This window comes from Rhamphochromis sp. 'chilingali' (genome assembly GCF_963969265.1).
Source record: "Rhamphochromis sp. 'chilingali' genome assembly, chromosome: 10".
Taxonomy (NCBI): Eukaryota; Metazoa; Chordata; class Actinopteri; order Cichliformes; family Cichlidae; genus Rhamphochromis; species Rhamphochromis sp. 'chilingali'.
The window spans coordinates 17,954,662-17,969,157 of NC_137937.1; the positions used below are offsets into that span (position 1 = coordinate 17,954,662).

A 14,496-nucleotide genomic window follows, 5' to 3' on the forward strand; every position below is an offset into this window, starting at 1 on the left:
TTTTATCAGTGACTCTGTAACATTTTTACGTATAGCCTTCTGTTTGCATCTAGTGCAGATTTAAAGACTAAGAATTTAGGACTGGGAGAAAAGATATCCATGTGCAAGTGCTGCATGCAAATGGGAAATACTGACATGATTGTTTCCATTTTTATGCATTTTCAGAGCAGCACGCTGTGGATGAGCTTCTCCGACTGGCAGTGAAAGGAATTGACATTGATGGGCAGGTGTTGGCTTACCTTGAACTTGCACAGGTCTGTCCTTTAAATAACAAATTATTTATAATTCATTAATGACGCTGAATTACTTTCATTTTTGCTAAAGGGGGAATCCATATTTTTATAGTGATGCTATTTTTTTCAGCTCTGTAACTCCTCATTTCTTCTCTGCTTCTCTTTTTGCAGTTCCACAACGCAAAGCAGCTATCAGCTTGGTGTCTCCATCACATCTGTACTAATTATAACAGCATCTGCCGCAAGTTTCCCAAAGATATGAAGGCCATATCTCCAGGTAAAGAATAAACTGCCTCCCTCAAATCCCTTTTAGACACGTAGCTTTTCTCTCAGTGAAAAAAGTAGGGACCTTATTTTGCTTTGCAGTGCTACAAGAATGTACATTTTCTGGGTTAAACACACTGCTAATGGACTGCAACACAGTGTGACTTGATCATCACAAACATTTGGTTGGAGTGGGAGGGCTGAAATATTTTTTTTGTCTGGATAAGCACTGAGGCTGCATACCTACTGTTTTTTTTGACGAAGAAAACGTTTTCAGTCAGTTATATCACAATTAAAATAATTTCTTTTTAAAAGGATTTGAATGCCAAACCAAAGTTTTGTGTTATTTCCGTACTGAATAAATGAAACCAATTAAATGAAACAATGTCCATTTATTCAGAAAAGGTGATCTCGACCACTCTTTAATTCCATCAGCGCACATCTTGAAATGACACAGAGAGTTTTCATGTTGCTTTTTTTCTGCAGTGACTTTTTCTTTTCATGCCTTTTTTTTTTTTTTTGCTCTGCTCTCTGCAGAAAACCAGAGGCACTTTGAGAAGCAGCGCTGGCCACCCGTGTGGTTCCTGAAGGAAGAGGATCGCTACCTGCGCTCCCAGAAGGAACGTGAACGTGAAGAAGAGATCTTGCGCAAGCAACACACCAAAAGGGGCTGGTGTTTCTGGAGGCATCCATCCTCCTCTCCACATGTCTCTTAAAGCGCCCCAACCTGGAAAGTTGCACCTCCCCATCCACCTCCACACATATAGAGGAGAATTACCCCGAACCCCTCTATTAGTGGATAAATGACCCTCAGAGCTAATATGCCTGGATGTCAGCATGTTTGGGGGAATGTATGTGCCTCTTTATAAGTGTGGGTGACCACACAAATGCATTTTGCTATCCTGTGTGACACGTGTGGATTCAACTCATGGGTATGTGCATGGAGGTGTGATTGTATGTGTGCGGTATATTGTGATCGAGTGATGCTTCCAAGTTGAGTGCTTCCCAAACGCCCTGTTTGATAATGGCCTGAGGTTGCAGTGCAGCCCCTTTTGTCCCTCCAGAAGAGCTCGGTCCCTCCACCAGCACTCACAGTGTCTAAGCCGCGTGAGTGATTGGACTGGGAGCAAGGGCTCTCTATTTCTCTCAGTCTCCATCCTTCACATTGACCTTAATGACTATTACACATTGACCACTGCGGCTTCTCTTGGGGGAGCTTACCTCTGCCTTCACTTCTATACAGACTGTTAGCATGCACACACAGACCTATGCCCATTTTCCACCCCCTTAAAAAAACCAGCACTGTATTCCCAGGAATTGACACTGACAATGTAATTATTATTCCAACATTGTTTTTTTTTTTTGTTTTTTTTTATGTTTGGCGCCTTCTAGGAAACTTTTATCAGGTGAAATGGCGCATACTACTTCCAGGAAGCTGATGATTGCCGTCACAACCACACGAGATGTGATTGTAAATCTAGAGCCGAGGTTTGCTGGCAAGGGGGAACTCTAAAACAATTAGTACGTTAAAATGCTCCTGTCAAGAGGATTGATCATAGCCTTCGGTGATCCCGAAGTGGTGGTTCTTGGTGTTTATCACCCACCCGTGCACTTCCCAATCCTTTGCTGCGCACACAAAGCCACAAAAAAACAACAAAAACTAAACAAAAAGCTCGAAACCCTCGAATGACCACAGCAATAGGGGGCAAAGAGGGCCAGCCTTACTTGATACCTCCGCCATGGAGGAATGATGGATTCAGTATTAAACAACTGCGCTTGTAACGTCCACGACCACTATGTTACACTGAAGCACCTCAGCCAGCCTGCCTTTATACCCCTACACCACTAGGGGCAGCACTGCTCAGGGCCCTGACACTATCTTTCACACTAATGGATTTTAGGCCTGTGTCTTCTGCACTATACTTTCATTTGATGAGATTGCCAGTATAACTTCAATCCTTGCAGTGTTAAAAAAAACAAAACTTCAGCACCTGCAGTGTTATTAGTGCATTTATAACAAAACAACAACTATATATCACCAGATTTATTAATACCAAAGCTGTGATTCTTCTTCTTCTATTTATTTCTGCCTCCTTCCTGCCTTTCTTTCTTTTTTCTTTTTCTTTTTCAGGAAGAAGGGATGTAAGAGAGAAGTGAAAGTGATTGTAGGAGAAGAAGAAGGCAGAAAAATATTTGAATCCTTTGGATGGGTGGTGTTTCTAATCTGTGGTGTCAGGAGAAAAACCGTCACTTCTGAACATTGCCTTCGTTTCTGTTGCTCAGTTTGAAAATGGTGCTGAAGACACAGTAAGACGGTGTTCGGAAGAACACACTCAAGAACCTGTGTATTTTTTTTGTGTTTACCTGCAAAGAGAATGGAGAAATTTAAGGAGGGGTTTTAAATTTTGACATAGGAGCATTTTAACCCTTATTGTTTCTTCTTCCTTTACTAACAGTCTGTAAGAGGTCATAATAGGTCATTGATATTTAGATTGTGTGGTTTGTCTGATTTAACCCACAGCAGTTACAAACCTTTTTTTTTGCTGCTTTCTGATTCAAAAACAACGTGATCTACGTTGCTTCGTTAATCAAGATTGAATTCGGAGGCGTGATCGTTGTTTCAAGAAACTTGTCAGTATATTGCTGCGTATGAGAGCAAATCTGATTTTCCTGTTGAGGGTGCTAATTTTGTCAGGCTTTCGTACTGATTGTGGAGGGAAAAAAAGAAAAAAGATGTGTTGATGAATTTCTATTAGCACGTTGTTCTATTTGTGGGTTTGCGCCCCTCAGCTTTACCCAGGCACTAGATAGATAGATTGTGTGAGACATCTGGTCTGTTCTACCGTGCAAAGTCATTGTCAGCTCCTGAAGTAGAAGTTGAGTAGGACCTCATGAGACTCAAGTGCAAACTGAGCTGTTTCATCTCCAGAAAGAGTGAAAGTGAGCATATTTCAGTCAGGATTACACATATCCTGAATAAATGCATAGATAGTTAAAAATATCCCAATGCATGGCTTTGAGAACTTAGAAAAGAGACCTGAAGAAGAGGAAAGACTGTTTTTGATTAACTTACTTTTAAGTTTCTCATAGAATCTTTTTGTCTTAATGGTGTTAATGGTTAGTATGTCCCCATTAAGCCTATCTTGGTCCAGGTGCCTTATAGATGGACAAAACTGGAAACTAAAGTGGGATTTTAGCAGCTTCTTAGTTTAAAGCTGCAGACTGGTTCTGCAGTCAGCGACATGAAGGACACTGTAGACAATGGCCATGATCATAACTGTAAAATTTTCTGTGGTGATCCTTCATGCATCTTCAGCTATTATTCTTATTGAAGGATTTTTAAGACGATTGCCTGTGCAAAATCCTTTGGCCTTCTGTTTACTTCATGCAGACAAATGGCCTTTTAAACGTTTTTTTAGTATAGTAGAATATGCTGGCCTTAGAGTAAGGTGTTTTCTCTGAATCGGGACTCACGTCATGGTTACGTTTTTTTCCACTGACCAGATGACTGAGTGGTAGCAACAACACCAATTGCATTATAACTTCCAAACCACTGTTTTTGAGAAAGCAAAGCTTTTTATTAATTAGCGCTGGCTGGCCTGTGCGCTGGGAGGGTGCAACCACTTTTGGAGTGAAGTTAATTTCTGGCCTACCCTTGTCATTACAATGACATTTGAGTTGGAATGCACTTTTTCGTGTGTCTATACTATACCTCTTTTTTTCTGCACTTAGCATGGATTGATCCTTGTGTAAGATTGTTTGTAAACCTGAAGATTGTAGCATGACTTTTCCACTCAAGTCTTTCAAATCCTCCACATCTCAGTGACGAGATGGACGACACAACTTCTTCAGCTTCTTTAAGGTCTTGTACGCATTGAACTCCACAGTAGCTCTTTTCCTCGCTATGTGGCTTTATGCACATGCCCTTTTGGCTAAATTAGCTCTGCACAGCTGAAGGTAGCATCCAGCTCTAAATGATACACTACACACGTTAGCGTGATAAAATAATGCAGAGGATCTGTTCCTGTGGTGCAGTGTTACAGCTCTCCATGTGTGCTGTTACTGTAGTTACTAAACTTAATGAAGCTTGTTTCTGTCATTTTTTTTTCTTTAATCTTGAAAAAAAGAAAGAGAGCAGTTGAAATCAAGGATTTATAATCCAGTGTAAGAATATGATGCTAAACGGCTGAAAGCCAAGAGTAATGTTTGGATTTAGTTTGCATGTAATGACAGAGGAATTGTATAAGGCATGATGCATGTTTCAGCAGTTAGATATATGTTACATATACAGCAGTTTCTTAATTTTTGTTGTTGTCACTCTGTTTGGGGATCACAACGCTGAAGGTTGACAGGGTTGTGGGAAATGTATAAAATAGAAATCATAAAAAACACTAATATTGATAACAGTAATTATATTTGAAAGCTAATTTGGGGTGACAGGGCATCGAGAAAGGGAGCATCAGGCCAGAGGCAGTTGAGAGAGGGAGTGATGGAGAGCCAAAACTGTAAGCTTTGTTCATTTTATTTAGCTCAACATTTGCCCAACACTGACTCCTACAGGCAAAAGTTATGTGTTGTCACACTGGCGGTAGAGTTCCTTTGTATTGTCGTGATCTCTCTATCTATCTTGATCACAGTGTATTTACTGTCACATTTTCCTCTGCTATTTGAGATGGAGCAGTTCTTCCCTCCTTGGAGACCTGAGCTCCCTATTTTATTGTAACACCTGGTGATGGAGAGAACACTTTTTGGGGGGGATTGGGGTTTTGTTGTTGTTGTTGTTGTTGTTGTTGTTGTTGTTGTTGTTGTTGTTTTTGGTGTCTGGTGTCTCTCTCCTCCTGTGCCTTTAGTGAATTTTCACTCTTTTAGCTCTGTTCAGGCTGACGGCACAGCACTTACAGCCTCCCGGGCACAAAGTAAAGTCAGTTAAGCCAAGAAGTAACACACATGTGAACGCAGAAATAAATGTAGGTTGATATGCAGCATCTTAGAGCTTATGTGGAGTGACCTATGTTTCTTTAATGTTATTATTCAGGCAAAAAGTAGTTACAGTCTATTGGAGTCAATTCTTCCAGTGATTACATACAGAGCTTTTCAAGTTCTCTAAGTGACGTCATCAAAAGCTACACAGCGGATGACATAAATAAACCAAGAAACCCAGCAAACCAGCAATTTAGAGTAACGTTTCCTTTTCAGGTGCCTGCACATTTTATTATGTAGCCGACTATTATGTGTCTGATGAGTATGCTGTCCATATATATATACACACCAGTTTTTATTGATCCAAATCAAAATATCATTTAATTTTCCATTTCTCTACTTAATCTTTGTCTTTAAGACAAATTCTGTAGTGCACTCTATTGCTTCCACTATTTCAGTATCCTTTTATTTGGGGAACTGCATCTGTGAATGATTGCTTGGATTGAAGGCAGATGTTAGCTGTGACATCTGTATTATTCTGCATTATGCTTTAATGAAGGTAGGTACTCTCCAAAGTACAATAAAGTGTTGTAAATTTAATACACGTCCCAGCTGGACATAACCTGTCATCTTCTAACTACTCATCACACTGTATCTCTTCATTAGATTCATGTATAAGAAAAGAGAGGTGTTCATATAGAGAGACATGGTGTGAATTAACCCCCTGGTCTATACTGTAACTTGTGGATCATATATACTGTATAGTATTGTTATGCACTTTTGTTTCCATCGACTCAAACGACTTAATAACATGTACTGCGTACGTTATTGTGTTTATTACAATAAAAGGCAAAAGAAAGAGCACACCACACTCACAAACTATTAAGGGCTTTCAAATTTTTTTTACAACAATCAGAATGTTTTGCTGCTTTTGCAAAAAATGTTTTGAAATGAAAATTTTGTAATATTTTTGAACCACTGTGATTTGTATAAAAAATAAATTCAAAAAGAAATGTAGAGAAAAGGTTTTTTTTTCTTTTTTGCCATTTCAGTATTTTAATGTTTGACATGAATTTTATTAAAACTATTAATCTTTTGCTGTTTCCTGGAATGGACGTCATTGTGGGTCTTTCTTTTTTTAGTTTGTTTGTTCTCATGATAAAGCTCCTCAGTGGATTTCCAACATAAAGAGGATTTCTTTTCTATTAAGAGTCTGTAATAACAAGACTGACAGAAAGATAGTGTATTGGGATTTTCCCAAAAACCATATCTTCAGAGAATTGTCCCGGAAAGAGAAAATATCCAGTCAGTGGCAGTTCTCTAGGTAAAAACTAATTTGTCACCCATAACTCTTTATGTCAGAAGTCAGAGGACAATGGACAGGCTGCTTTGAACTGATAGGAAGGAAAGTGTAATTTTTGAAATTACCACTAATTATAACCAAGTTACACAGGAGAGCATCTCTGAACACAAAACATATGATGGGCTATGGCAGCAGAAGCCCACACCCAGTGTCAATCCTTTCAGCTAAGAGCTGCCACAGTTTGCACCTGCTCATAGCAGTTTATAAAAATGTTGCCTGGTGTGAGTTTCAGTTTCTGCTATGACATTCAGGACAGCAGCTGGACCTTCAGCTAGCAGACACACAGCGCGACAAGCTGCACACAAACCGTTTGCGTGTTTCCAACACTTTTTGAATCTATGCCGCAAATGGAGGTTCAGCTCCGAACCAACAAAGTAAAAATAAACTGGCTGGTACCACTATAACTGAAGCCTTTATTTAAACAGTGAGAGTTGTCCTCAAATGAGAATGAGTGATAAAAAAAAACATAATTTGAAAACAAGCTGATGGCCATTTCTTTTAAATTTTTACAATCATCTGTTTCAAGGAGGAATACGTCATAGTGCTCATAGTATTAACTAATCTGATGCCCAGTGTATTATTAAATACATAAATAGTGCTGGGGCTGGAGTAACACGGTTTTCCGCTTTTCTGTGATGTGATGTTCCCACTGTAAAGCTTTATTTTGAGGAAGCAGAGTTCCAGTATTCTGTTTCCAAGTGTTCAGACCTTTCCTGCCTGTATTTTAAAACCAATGTGCTATGATATAGATAAATGACCACTAGAGTAAATTCTAGGAATTTTGCATTATTAAATTTGAAAAAGCAAAACAAAACAAACCTTAAGCCGTTCTCTCACCTTTTCTATATTATCTTTGGCTTTGTTTGAACGTCAGTTTGGTGCACATGTGCCACCTAGTGGAAAGAAATAAATGCACAGGTTTATTAGAAGAAGATATAAATAAATTATCATTGAATCTCGATAAAACCAAATTTATGTTGTTTGGAAACCAAAAGAAAAACATCGAAGTAGAAATATGTGTTGACAATGTATATTTAGAAAGAGTAAATGAAATAAAATTTCTTGGGGTGATCATTGACCACAAGCTCTGTTGGAAGCCACACATTACTTATGTTCGGGGGAAATTGGCACGGGGCATTGCCGTCCTGGGAAAAGCAAAGCATATGTTGGATCAGAAAGCACTGCACATTTTATACTGTGCTTTACTACTGCCATATATGAGCTACTGTGTAGAGGTCTGGGGAAACACATACAAAAGTAACACACAAACAATAACTATAATACAGAAAAGGGCCATTAGATTAATAAATAATGTAGGGTACAGGGACCATACAAATGCACTCTTTGTCAAAATGCAAGCTATTAAATTCCAAGACTTGGTGAAGCTTAAAACAGCGCAAATAATGTATAAAGTCAGAAATAAATTGCTTCCCAAAGAAATCTGTAAATTGTTCATAGAAAGAGAAGGTGGGTATAACTTAAGAGGGAAATGGAATTTAAAAATACAAAGTGCTAGAACAACTTTAAGAACTATGTCAATCTCAATTTCAGGAGTTAAATTATGGAACAGTCTAACAGAAGAAATAAAAGACAGTCAAAACATAAAAAAGTTTAAAGTAAAATATAAAAACCTAATTTTAAATAAGTATAAGAATGAAGAAAACGGGGTTAACCCAGGATGGTAATGTTGCTGGTAATGGTGTTGCGGTTCTTTTTTGGTTGTTTTTTTGTTTTTTTGTTTTGTTTTGGTTTGTTGTTTTTCCATAACTTGTGTATCTGCAAATATACACATTCTGTATTTTTCATATGAAAGAAACTATACTGTGGTGGGGCTTGCTAATTTCTTGTTTTTGATTTATGTATGTTATGTTTTGTTTTACTTCATATGTTTATATGTTTCATATGTTGTTTGTTTAATTTAAGACAAAAAAAAAAATTAAATGAATGAGAGGTAAAACTTGAGGGGGTAGGGACAAATAAGTAAATACTTCAGCCTACTCCTTTTCAAACAAATAATGGAATGATATTTTGTAATGATTGTGAAGGCACATGTTTGAAATGTTTGAAATAAAAATGAACTGAACTGAACTGAAGACACAATACCTCGAAAAGAAATAGGTATGTGTTAAAAAGAAGTCAACCGAAAAGCAATAAAATAGTTTTGTGTCTCGAATGAGCCGTAAACTTTATAATCAAGAAAAAAAGATGTGGCTGCTGTCTGGAGTTTCTGGCACAATCTTCCATGTGTCGGCTGATCCCAGCTCTTTCTGAAGCAAGACCTTCATGATGTCACGGCTACCTGAAATTCTGTCCAACATCCAATCATTATCTTAAGTCTTTTTGTGTCTTTAAAGTGTTCTATGAAAGAAAGACTGAATCAGCAGTTGTCATTAAGCGAACCCCTGAACAAGCATCATCAAGATCAAGATGATGCGAGCTGAGGTTTTTAATAACGTCTGGTTAGGGATCACAGTAAGCCACAGAAACTCGAGGCTGCCACAGAAACGCGTTTAGCGATTTGGCTGATGATCTTTAACTTTCGTGACAAGACGACGCGGTGATTGCAGGGAGCGAAATTTCCACATCCATTTGCACTCCTGATCTGTGCCTGCGTGAGTGCGTGCAAGTCACAATCACAGCCTTTTAAAACTCACCAGTCAAGCTGTCTACCAACAAATTTTAACAGCCAATGACGTGTATCAGTTCTCCTTTCATCTTCTTATAAAACGAAGGAACTTATGAGCTTTTTGTAGCAGCAACCTCAACCTCCACGGTCACCAGCATCAATCTGAACACTGATTACAGACCTTTAATGCCGTGTCAGTTGTGGGCTGTGTTCATATTTCCCACAAACTTTGCCCCTGCTTTTGCACCACAGCATCACTGAGCACTACTTTAGAGTCACAGACGTGTGCTGACATCACCACATCTGGCTCTCATTTCCTTGGCTTCTCTTGCAGCAGATAAGATGAGATGTATTTAAAGCACAATGCCTTGTTGTTCAGCGGAGAAGAGCACAAACTGATTGACTTGGGTCTTCACCTCAACTGCTAGTGGACCAAAGGTTAAAACCCACTTTTATAAACTGATCATATGCATATGCAAACTGTGTCTAAAGTTTGCAGACAAGTTACTTCACTTTTTCAGTCTTTTGTTGACCCCTTGTCAACTTCTTTGAGACATGTTGCTGCTAATATGGTTCACGAAAAAGTCAAATGCATCAGTGGAAACATTTGATATGTTTTTATGTTCTATTGTGAATCAAATGTGGGTGTTGGGGCTTTTAAGCTTTTAAATATTCAATGACACACTTACATTATTATCTCACTTACATTATATTACGATTTTATTTTTTTTAATGCAGAAAACCTTTACTACCAAATGTACTTAATTTACTTACAATGATTGAGTGATGGCACATTCCTTATTTTGCCCTCCTCAGAGTATGTTTCATTTATATGATGTTTGTCTAGTTCTCCCCAAGGTCTGCTTCTCAGACAAAACTCCCACCCCCTCCCAAATTCCTAAACACATCTTCAAATCAGGGCCTCTCAAAGCAAATTTCATGAAACCTATATCATTCTCACACTGTCGACGAACTTAAGAGCTATTTTATTTCGGCAAGCAGTCATGGAAATCAATTTTAAACACAAATGTATGTTCTCTATATAGTCCTGCAAAGCCCTGTCATTTGTTTAGGCTTGACATACAGTACTGTCCAAAAGTCATAAGCCACTGTTGATTCTTTAGATTTTGGTCCCAAAATGTTTGTTTTGATGATCTATGATTCATCCAAAGTGAGAAAAGACACCTGACTCAAGGGATGAACCAGTTCTGTGTCCACGGATAGCAGACAACTTAGCAAACAACCACTGTGAAATTGTATCTTTGGGCATTTTGTTTGTAGCAACTTGACACAAAGACACTTCAGCTTCAGAGAAATAAAATCGCATTTTTGCACTAACAGGGTGATTCACAAAGACCTATTATCCAGAAATTTGGGCTATCTTGGTAAATGAGGACAACAGAAGAAGTAGCAGCCCTAATAAATATATATATGTACAGCAGATGAACAGTTTCCGCAGTAGACAGTTGCATCTAACCCTTCAGTTCAATCATCTGCTGTTCACTGAAGTATGGTCAGTGAAATGGTCTCGCTGGAAGGACGTGTGTCAAGAAGCCATTCTTGGGGATTTTTGAGGAAGCCATTCTTCATTAACATCAGCCTGGAGAACTATTCCCAAACACGTCTCAAAGAAACTACACGAGAGCTCAGAGTTCAAGTGAAAAATAAAAGTGGTCATATCAAACATTGACTTTCAAGTTTGTTAGAATTGTATCAGTTCTGTTTTTCTTCATATATACCATATTTTTATGTATGCATAGACACGTTTTATTAAATTGCTGCATTGCAAAATTAAAAGAAATAAGCTGTGGTACATGATTTTTGCACAGTGCTGTATTTCAGTTAGGTAAGGTAATGTTGAACCGACGAAGAAGTCTGACTCTTATTCCTAATGAGACAAAGTAAAGAGAAAATAGCAGGTCAATATGGAAAATCGCTTGTTTTAAGCCTTTGCAAAAGTGACAATGTGATTTAGAACTGAACAAAACACGTGCATGGACATTTAGATTCATGCACACATTTGTGTTCACACTGAAGCCCAGGGGAAAGATATCTCAAGGTTGTTGTGAAGGCGCATAGTTGAGTAGTGACCTCAGCTTGAAGCCCAAAGAGAAGACATCCAGATTCACAGAACACGTGCCGAGCTCTGGCTCTACTATTCTCGCTTCTTCTCAGACAAACAACAAGTGCATTTGCTGAAAACACTCCATCTTTTCTTTTGTTTCCAACTTCTACCTGGCTCAGTCATTTACTTAGCTCGTAAAACTCGCCAGGAACCTGAATCAACCTCACTTATCTTTTCATGTTACACCATGTTGGAGTTCAGCTTTTAGATATATGCATGTGCCTCACTGACATATCACTTAGTATGACCTGTGTAACTTTTACTCAGTTCCACTCATCACTGCAATTCGTGAGCCTCACCTATGTTCACCTCAGTATCAAAAATGAGCAAAACTGAAACGAAATACTGAAATGATCATTGCTATTGCAAGAAGAGGTGAGACAGAGATTCTAAATTGTCATGGATCCGCTGTAATAATAAAATAATAAGTAGAATTGGAATAAGCATAAGAATACATGATAACCTATTAATGCAGTAATTCAAGCACATTCGAGTACCTGATGAACACTTATCAGACATCCTTTGAAGATGTGAAGCATTTGTCAGAGAAGAAGACGAACTTCTTAAACAACTTTGCATGGACAAGCTTAATACACTTAATGATTTGCATAGAAAATAGGATCATATTCAGCAAGGTCTGACTTGTATGAAATATAGTGCAATAGGGAAGTTAAAAGGTTGGAGACATGCCTGCAGCTCTTATTGTATAAAAGTAAATTTACAACACAAGGCTGTATTTATGACATGAACAGACGATTTAAAATCATTGCAAGTGTACAGACACTAATAATCTGGCAGCACGCTATCGCACATGAGTGGGCATGCAGGTCCTTACCTCTAAAAGTCTTCCGTCACCACTAATGCGAAACATGTTACTCCTGAAGTGTAGAAAAAAACGGGTGGAAAAAAGCTCAAGCTGTGACCCCTTAACTCTAAATGCATCTCTGACCTTTTCACACCGTCCATCGGGTCGAAGGACGCATAAACCTGCCACGCAAGCATTGATGCACTCCAGGAGAGATTTGAAGCTATCCATGACTACGTGTAATAAACTCTGCTTTTTCGTGGCAGAAATTAGTTTTGCTTTCTGTGTTATGCAATTATAAGCTAGTGGAAGAATCACTGATTTCACAAAAGAAAGAGACACATCTATGAGTGGATTCTGAATTAAAGACTAATGTAAGAAACTCATAGAGGATGTTTTTCTGACTGGGCCACTCAGCACTTTGTCACTCACACTTAAACTATTAGTTTAAGGAAACCAGTGGGTTTAAACTTTGTCAGGAAAGCAGGAAACTGAACAAAAGGTCTGTCACAACTGGATAAGAAGTTTCAGTAAAAGAAGAGAAAATCCCCATTAGCTGTCACACACACACACACACACACACACACACACACACACACACACACACACACACACACACACACACACACACACACACACACACACACACACACACACACACAAATCCCCACTGGACATAGAATCATCTCCAACAACAGCTGCCTCCGCACCCAAGCAGAGGAAATGCCAAGGTTTTCTGAACTGGAGCATAACAGCATTGCAGTTCACATCCACACTGAAGAGTTGAAAGGCTGGACGGGCAGGAGAGCCTCTAATAGCAGGAAGTTGTAACAATAATAGTGGTATAGCGATGTCACGGCCCCTGTCCTTGTGTCATGCAAATTCTAGCCAAAAAAGCTGAGTTTGAGTGTGCTGCTTGCTGTGGGCTTACCAGACGCAGGGTTTGTAGGGAGATCATTTCAAAAAAAGTGACAGAGTGACATTTCACAGTTAAAAAGTATCATATCTATTGTGTATCAGTACTTCAGCGTTTATTCAAATGATGGCAACATCACAAAGCTATTCTCTATCAAACACGTGTGCAGTTGTCTCTCATCTATATGCTTAATGTTATAGACCTATTAACTGCTTCTCTGACTGTAAAGCAAAGTTTATACCCCAAGAGATGAAACTGGAAACATTTTGCCTTACAGGGAAGTTTTTTCATCAGTGATAGCAGTGACTGTGTCAGTATTCTCAAAAGGATTACTCAGCCATTCCAGGTCTAACCTTAGCAGTGAATAACACTGCAAAGCATATTAAATGTTAGGGGGGGAAACATGACACAAAGTTGAAATTTATGTGGTCATACCTAACCTGAGCCTGACACATCAGAACATAAAAACCTGTGACTTTTATCCTCTGCATCTGTCCTGGATTACTTAAGAATGACTGCTAAGTAAATTAAAGAGCTCAGGAACATTCCCATAATCCAAGATCTTAAACTCCTGTGCCACTGACCCAAAGGCAAATACCACTGTGTGAATGTGTGTGCGTGCACATCCATTTGTGTGTTTGCATGTTAAGAGGGAGTGCCTTAGAGTTCACAGCTTGTGTAAGTGTGCATGTGGGAGCCTGTGCATGAATGCATGGCAGTGTGTGTATTTACGAGCTCGTGGACAGTTTATGTGCGTATGTGAGTGTGTGCGTCCCTGCTTGAGCTGCAGCTGAACAGGCCCCCAGCAGCTAAATACTTAAACAGTCTCCTCTGCTTTTTTGTGTGTGTGTAATCCACAGCCTGCTTCACACTTGGCTCCCATGAAATTGTTCCTTCTTTGGCTTATTGAGAGATTGCCTTCACTGTAAAATGCTTCTGCGGAGTTTGCCAAGGACCAGAGGTGTCCGATTCACAAGAATCAGAGACAAAGAGAGAGTGACAGATCCAAGGCTGCTGCACTCTCCCATAGCCCCTCTAAACATCAGAAATTCCCATTGTGTTTCGTTTTTGTTCCCATTTTTGCTATCAAAAACATTATAGTGAGGGAGAAAAGACAATTAGAACAAAATAATTATATTTATTGAATTGCCTCAAGTTGTGGTCCATCAGTTAAGTAATAAATTTCGTCAAGTTGCCCAGTTATTAACTTGGGAAATGAAAACGTCTCTTTGTTTCGCGAACAG

General features: G+C 38.9%; 1 protein-coding gene across 6 annotated transcripts in view; it reads left to right on the forward strand.

The window, feature by feature from the left end:
- Positions 1–5,529, forward strand: part of rhobtb4 (Rho related BTB domain containing 4) — a 38,403-nt gene extending 32,874 nt beyond the window's left edge. For all 6 annotated transcript variants that reach the window (XM_080893253.1, XM_080893256.1, XM_080893255.1 and 3 more), the window contains 3 exons: positions 166–254; positions 405–510; positions 1,035–5,529. In XM_080893253.1, coding sequence (XP_080749379.1) covers positions 166–254; positions 405–510; positions 1,035–1,213 — 374 coding nt within the window. In that variant the 3' untranslated portion in view covers positions 1,214–5,529. The remainder of the gene's footprint in view (positions 1–165; positions 255–404; positions 511–1,034) is intronic.
- The last annotated feature ends 8,967 nt before the right edge of the window (positions 5,530–14,496 follow it).